We start from the raw sequence: 8,162 nt of genomic DNA, 5'->3' as shown, positions 1-8,162 counted from the left end.
CCCTTCCATATGAAAAGAGGCAATTTCTAGCTTGTGGTCTTCCGAAGTTTCAAAGTAATTGAAAAACTGCTGCGCCTTCAAGATCCATTCGCTGGGATCTCCTCCATCGAAGCGAAGAAAGTCCAACCGGAGGGATCTCGCTTGGATGCCCCCTTGTCCAACAAACAAGGGATTAGCATTTACTTTTGCATTGTTAGAACTTCCTTCCCCTGAACTAAGCTTAGCTGTAATTTGTACCAAGCTGTCATAACTTGATGCTAAGTTATTGAGCTGCTGTAGCACGCCCTCTATTAGCATTCCATGTCTGGATTGCTCCTCCTTCAGTGCAGCGGTACTTCCTTGTAGGTTGTTTACTGTTTCAGACAACTGTGACAGTCGTGTTCCTTCAGCCATGTCGCAGGAACGCGGCTCTGAGACCAATTTTGGTATGATCCAGGAATTTATGTGATAAAATCTGGCAATTTCGAGTAGCCAGTCACTCCAATGTTTGCTCACGGCAATGAATAATGAAAAATAGTTGATGTTTCATTCATGATAACTTGGCCTTTAATAGGCGTTTTACAGGTGCAAATAATAAGGAAATAACTGACCACTACGCACGAACTGGTGCGTGACCTACTCAACCTTGCCCATGAACATAACAACCCATTGACTTAGTCTCAGACTCTCAACCCGTTGGACAATAAACATGCATAACCGAAAATGCCCTCAAATAATAAAGTAAATTCCCTAACTTATGTAAACCTAATAACTTAAACAATTTTGGGCGTGTAACACACCCAGATATAGATGTTGATGTTACAATTATTCACCATTGCCACCCATTGCACCCATCATAGATCTATGCATTCTCAGTATCTTCAAACTAAGGAAGACTCTTGCAGAAGCAAGTGGCCAAAATGTGAGAAAAAGAAGTAACTTAAAAAATAATATCATTTTTTGGAAGAGAAATACTTTAGCCACAAAAATATTACAAAAATATAAACCTAGAAACTAATATAGTTTGATGCGGTACGGGATTATAAAGTTATTTTTATTATAAAGTAGATATAATGGATCACATGAAACCACATTAATTTGTATATTTATTTCTATATAAACTTTAAGGGTGATAATATATGACACGACCCGTAAAATTAACACGAACACTATACAAAATTAGTAAGTTTGATTTTGATGTTAATGGATTAGAGTCAATACCATCTGAGGGTCTCAATGTCATACGTTGTATAATCAAGACTGTCATTCTTGCAGAGCATAGACGCTAGAATGTTTGCCTATTAGGCTATTATGTGAACGGTAATGTTTAACATTGACGGCTAGGAAAAAAAAGGATTAAGGATTTATTGAAGAATGGTCCTAAATTTTTATGTTTAGTCCAAGTGTTGAAAACAGCCTCGTTTATATTCATAACTTATCTCAACCCATCTCAACTTATCTCATCTTATCATTACAATTTTTTTAAATTTCTATACAAAATATAATAAACAATTCAACTTTTTCAAATTTCTACAAAAAATATAATAAATAATTCAACTTTTATTTTACTATTCACAAATCATTTCAACCCATCTGAATTCGATCCACTCATTCCCACCGTTTGACTCAAAATAAAATTGCGCCGCCTTTTTTAAACTGTTATAAGCATCCTGTAAACATTAATCATCTTTCGACACGTCATTTGAAAACGGTGACACTGTCGCATACGGCTCATTTCAAAAGCCTAAAAATGGATGGGCATACATACACATTATCATTAAAAGACATGAAAATGTAGAAACTGCACAGATGGTTATGTAAGCCCATATACCAAATCATGTTTCAGTCAAGCTTTGCAAGATCAGATCAAATCAGGTGCACACACCTTGATCGGGGAGCACTTAGAATACGACCGTTTTCTTTCCTCCTCACTGTAAACAAAGGGTGCAGAGCAAATACACATTGTAGCTCTCACATACTGATTAATTTTAAATACTTGAAAATATATAAACCACTTCAGCATTTATCACTACAAAAGCTTAAGCATCTTTAGACGTGCTTCATGTTCTGGATCCAATTTTGGTGGGGTGTAACAACCATGAAGATCCTCCACTATGTACTCCTGCAAAATGTTATAAATTCATGTTTTGACACTGGCAATGATTTAATATCTAAAGCTGACAGTAGAATGATCTATAACATCTAAAACGTTAGTCCATTCGGAGTACAGCTTTAGTAGAGCGGTGACGAGTGAGGAGGATGACTCAGAAAGCTACGTTTTTGGCTGATTAATGACTCCCATACGACAAGGCCAATAGTTGCAAGGAAAATTTACAGGACATCTTTGTTCAGAGATTACCTTAGTGAGCTCCCTCTTCGTAAGGATATGGTAGTGTCTCTGCCAGATCCTCTGAATGGCCATGGTGGCAGCAAGGAAACCATAAGCTATGCCAAGAATGGCAAAGATGACGACAAAAACAATAACCAAGGCAAAACACGCCTCCATTGATGCAGGAAAACAATCCAAGATGCCCCATCCATAACAGCAATTCTGGCAGCCAGCCATCCTTGGATCATTACCATTAAGGGAGGAGCAATGTAGTATAAGCCCAAAAAATCCAAGCAGCACAAAGAACGCCAGTACCCCTGGTAGCATATAGAGTCAGAAGATTGAAAGCATATTCACTGTTGAATACCAAGCATTCAATGTTTCCATCTAACACAACATGTATCATGGAATGAAATCAAGCTAACTTTTCCCACTGATCCATTATCCATCTTAAGGACAATCAAATAAGAATGTGCGAGTACCAGAAACAAGTATTGATAACATACAACTTCTAAGTTTTAGTTAAAAGAAAGTTGAAGATATTCAAATCCCAGTTGACTATGGGCTACAGTGAGAACAACAGAGCATATACTGCCCACTAACATGGCTAATGAAGATAAGTTTTACAAAAATGAGAATTTCTACGTAACGAGGGGCCACCCCATACATATCTGGTACAGGTAGTGAAAATATCAATCAACAGTGGGTACAAATTTTCTTTAGGCACACATCTTTCACTAATATTTTCTTTCAATAAAAATAATAGAGAATATCAATGCAAATTGGTGGCTACACTCTATAGCAGAAAATAAGACATTGACATGGATGCAGACATGGTGTACACATTACATTTATGTTTAGCATTGCATAAAACAATATAACCACGTTTATGAGCATGGTACAAACAGGATCTTTAATCCTAACAGGCAAATTAAATAAATATATAAATAACTGTAGAAGTGATCACTTACCAATACAATAATAAAAAGGTATTGGATGTTTTGACAGAATCTTATCCCAACCATCACTGAATGAGTTCCTGAAGGCCCCATCTTTATCCATTATGTATGCAAAGCCACCCATTGCAGCAATTACCTGAAAACAAGTATATCTTATAAGGGAGACTTTGAGGACTCACCGTAAAAATCAATGTTTTCATTTCCGTTCCGTTCCGTTCTGGCCTGAATTTTCCGTGCCGGAACAGTAACCAGCATGGCTTTGGTGGATGTTCCATACCATTCCGGCCGGATTCCGGTAATCCGGCTGAAATAAACATTTCGGTCCGAAACATTGATAAAGAAGAATCTGTAAAATAGAGAGATGGAGGGAGGAAGGGGAAGAAATACTCTGTACGAAATCCATAGGATCATGGTTAACAAAACAGAAGGCATCCAAAATTAAAAACAAGAAACTGTGATGAAGAAACCCACTGACAATCGTCAATTTCTTCACACCTTCCTCCAATGCTAAAACCATGGCCACCTACAAAAAGCTCAGTCACTTCTCTTTCTCTCTCGCTCTCTCCCAACTTTCTCTCAAAAAAGAATTTCTCTAATACTCTCTGCTTTCTGGAGCAACGAGAAAACTCTCTCTTAACTTTCCTGTTTTTTTAGAATAAACTCTCTTAAGCTTTATGGAGTAAGTACTCCTGCAAGTAGCTTAGAAAAAAAAAGTACTCCTACAAATAAAAATATTCATTACTCTCTTAATTTTCTTGAGCAATGTGTACTAACTAATAAAAAACCTTTTGTGCAAGTGAAAAAAACCACGGACAATCCGTCAATTTCATCACTGTTTACTATGCTTCATTTTCAAACAGTTTTGAGTAACTTTTCACTTTTATTATATTTTTTTATATTTATATTGATATTTTTAAGATTTAGAATATAATTTATCTATATAAAGAGTATCCCGAAATGATACACCGAAATAGACCAGTACCGAAATATCCCATTCTAGTACCTTAATCAGAATGATCACCGGAACGGAATTCAAAACTTTGGTAAAAATACTTAGAGCCTAACAAAACATAGGCTTCCCACATCTCAAAAGCATGTTATGTTAAAATCAAAACCTTCTCAATGAAAGCTTAGGAAATATACTTAGGACCATTTTATCGAGCCTATATTTCAACAGGGGGCAGTGCTCATTAAAATAGTTCAAATGGTTTATTTGGAACCAACAATAACCAAATAAATTGAAGACTAAATAAGGGAAGAAAGGTAACTGAGGAGAAGAAAAATTTCAGAAAAAATAAATTTAGCTGTTTAGAAATCATACAATACCTGCAGCTAGCATACACCACTAAGATGCATTAAGCTCCATGTTATGCATAAAAAATCAATCGGCAAAAGCATTTGGATATCCATTTTCACTAGTATCATGCAAAATAAACATCCTCACAGCTTTTAATTTATTTATTTATTTAATAACAGTGGAACTGATTGATTATATGAGCACGAATCCTTTATATTACAACAAAATACTTGATTGATAAACGAATGGCATCTACAAGAACCTGTTCCTTAAGTAGTAAGAAAGACAAGATTACTCACAGTTTGTACAGCTAAGAATACAAGGAAAACATCCCTTGCAACAAAAAGCCTGAATTTTACTTTCCGCCAAGAGTTGTCCTCAAAAAATGCAATTTGAAGGTGAAACTGAGCTTTGCAAGTGGTACAATGTGAGAAAGCAAATCCTTCCTGTAGAACGGATATAAATATTCGCTTTAAGACCATTTACTAGAAGAACCACTGGTTGAAGCAATTGAATGGCAAGTTTTCATACTCTCAGAACCAAAACAACAGTGTTTACCTTAACTGAACGCCAATGATCAAGACATGAACGATGAACAAACTGCTGAGTGCCCTTGCACATGCATGGTGATATCAATTCATCCTCTAAAAAAATTAAAACAACAGCCATTAGACCAAGTGAAGCAGATGCATGCCACTGCAACAAGTATAAATTTTTATTGTGTGTGTGGTAGAAATTGTTGAACGTTGCAAGAATATAAGTCTAGGAGGGTGTCTTTCTTTATTAAAAAAAAAAAAAAAAAAGATTTCTGTCACTAAAACTTAACTCCACCCGAGCATGTTTATTTTTTCAATGTATTCACATTAATAAATTCAGCAGTAACTGTCCGACAAACATTTGCCATAAACCGAGTGTGATTCTTCCTAGATGTAATTTGCCGATTTCTTAAACTTCTCCAAGGCTACATGTGAAATCATCACTTATCCCAAAAACTTAAACTGATGGGATGAGGTAGATTTAATCATTTATATTTGTCTTAACACTCTCCCTAACATATGAGCTACTCTCCCCCTCAATAAGTGGGCCCAACACATGAAATATTCAATTAAATGGGTGAAGCGTAGAGTCAGGTTCGAACTCAGGTCATCTGCTCTGATATTATATAAATTTACCATTTATCCCAAAAGCTTAAGCTGATAAGAAGAATAAATTTAATCATTTATATTTTTCTTAACACTACATTACTGCAAAAAAATTCCAACATTAGATCATGCTCATAACATCTAATCATTGGCATGTCCGGTAAGCCGTGTGAGTGTGCTACGATTTCCAGAATCAAAAGGCACTAAAAGAGATTCACCAATAGGATATCAGCATTTTGGATGCAGCGAACAAGCTATGATACCAAGGGGTAAATTCAAAGTTTATTTACATTTCCCCAGTATTTCTTAATTCTGATTAAAAAAATCATCAGAACCAAAATCAAAGCGATTCACAAAGAATGATCACCAGGCTCGCCATCGCTCTCGAGGCAAATGCGACAGCAGGGAATCGAACCGGTCTCGATATCTTCATTCCTGATCTCACTCGAGCTTCCTGGGGGAGAATCTGCCTGATTCTCCAGCAGAGGATCGGAGTCATTAGGGTTCTCTCCACCTGTTGGCTCTAGCTGCACCTCCCCTTTCATTGAAGGAATTTTTCCGAAAAAGAGCTTCCCAAACCCTAGTATTGAGCTCAATCACCAACACACAAACATCAAAGCTCTAAGTTTTACCGATTCGCAAGTTAAATCAAAGCAACGGAGATTCAACCAAAACCCTATCGCTCCTTTTGGCCGGAAACAACCAGAGCACCAATAACAAAAATCAAGAAAACTTATAATTTCTCACACATTCGAATTTGAAGTCCACTTTCTCAGTTCTCTCAGCAATCGATTAGAGCTCAATCAATATCTCAAATGGTTTTGAGTTAATTGTAACTAAGGGAGGGAAATATGGGATTAAAATTACCTGAACTTGCAAAGAAACTCAGATGAAAAAGTCAGTGAACTTTTTACCAAGTTGGCGTCGACAGGACGGAATGATTGAGATTTGAGGGCAAGATCAAGGAAATTTCTGAAAGACTTGCAGAGCAGAAAAAGGAATGGGTCTTTATCTATCCATTGGCGTTTCTCTGTGACTGTATACGTGGCGTGGGACCTGGATCCTGGGGAATGGAATTCATGGACCTACAGTTTGGGCTTTTCCAGGCCTTAGATGGTTGGGCTTTTTGAGTTATCGTTGTTTTGATTGACCCAAGTGGCCCAAGTAAAACCTTTCGTTTACTTCGACATATCTAATTATTATTTAAATAAAAGTTTATTTACAAATTCGTCTTACACACACACACACACCATGATGCCGAATCATAATAATATATTAGCTACTATTAAAAAATAATTATATTTTAATAATTATAATGAGTCTCACAACAAATTACACATCAACTTGTAAGTAACAGAAGTGTACTAAATATTATGATATCGATGAGTAAATAGTAGTTTAATGGATATGATAAAAAGTATGTCTATTTCTATGGCATAAATTCTAACTTACGGATCATAGTTAAGTATAGAGGTTGCATCAGTGGACCCATAAATTCTATGGAGCAATCTTATTAAATCCAATGGGCCAAGGTGTGGCTACAAACAAATTCCCACGGGCTTTTTCTTATTTCTTGTGAGGAGAAACAGTAATAAGATATTTAAATGTGATTTTTAAGGCATTGTCTAAAACATTATGTTTGACGCTATAAATAGTAATTATAAGATATTAATTAAATGTATGTCACTTTAAACCCAATGGAAAGTTTTCTAATCTATCTGTTTCGAACGTGTTTCACCTCTAATGGTGGCCCTGTGTGCCTGATGCACATCCGATGCTTAAGTTAGAAATATATATATGTTGTCTTGCAATGAGGGATCGGGATAAGAATTACTTTGGATCGCCAATACCAACTCTTTATATGGTTGCGAATTATTGCTAATAAAGATATTTTGATCTTTTCCCTAGATTTCGAGAACTTGATTATCAAATTTCAAGGACTTGCTTCAAGAAGGAAGGAGTTACCACCATTCGTAGGTGTTGGGTGTTGCTCTAATAAGAAATAAGCAAGGCCCAAGACATATACAAGGAGGCTTAGGTTAAGTACCACAGTCATAGGTTTAACTAATAATTTGTGACTTTAAGAAAATTCATCTATTGTCCTTTTTGTAAAAGTGGAAGATGTGAGAGTTAAAATTTTGCTAGTGGGAAAAGCTTTGTGGGTGTTCTTGGGGTGAGGAGAAAAATTATGTGATTGTAATAATTTTTTATATAGTGGATTTTCTTTTTTGGGTCTGGTGGTTTTTCTCCTGTTTTGGAGAGTTTTCCATGTAAATTCTTGTGTTGTTATTATTACTCTATTTTTCTTAATATTCCTGCAAATGGTAGATCCTGATGAGTGAATTTGGGAGGTCCAAGTTCCCAACAAGTGGTATTAGAGCCTAAGTCCTTTTGGTGAGGTGGAAGTTTGGTGTGGTAGTATGGATACGTATTGTCTAAGGAGGTTCTGTCTAGGA

At 36.1% G+C, this 8,162-nt stretch overlaps 1 protein-coding gene across 2 annotated transcripts; it reads right to left on the bottom strand.

The window, feature by feature from the left end:
- Window positions 1-1,772: 1,772 nt before the first annotated feature.
- LOC109006288 lies at window positions 1,773-6,748 on the bottom strand. Of its 2 annotated transcripts, none has more exons than XM_035694512.1 (7): window positions 6,574-6,748; window positions 6,074-6,286; window positions 5,123-5,208; window positions 4,864-5,010; window positions 3,280-3,403; window positions 2,339-2,625; window positions 1,773-2,101 (listed from the first exon to the last, which is right to left on the bottom strand). In XM_035694512.1, exons 2-7 carry the CDS (start codon window positions 6,249-6,251, stop codon window positions 2,009-2,011), a joined length of 915 nt encoding a protein of 304 aa, XP_035550405.1. In that variant the 5' UTR covers window positions 6,252-6,286; window positions 6,574-6,748; the 3' UTR covers window positions 1,773-2,008. The 2 variants fall into 2 exon arrangements, with proteins under 2 accessions (XP_035550405.1, XP_035550409.1); XM_035694516.1 differs by having other exon boundaries at window positions 6,074-6,297; window positions 6,574-6,698.
- Window positions 6,749-8,162: the final 1,414 nt, after the last annotated feature.

This window comes from Juglans regia, chromosome 1 (assembly GCF_001411555.2).
Source record: "Juglans regia cultivar Chandler chromosome 1, Walnut 2.0, whole genome shotgun sequence".
NCBI lineage: Eukaryota > Viridiplantae > Streptophyta > Magnoliopsida > Fagales > Juglandaceae > Juglans > Juglans regia.
Note: the sequence above shows the minus strand (reverse complement) of the source record. Positions and strands in the feature narration are given on the sequence as shown.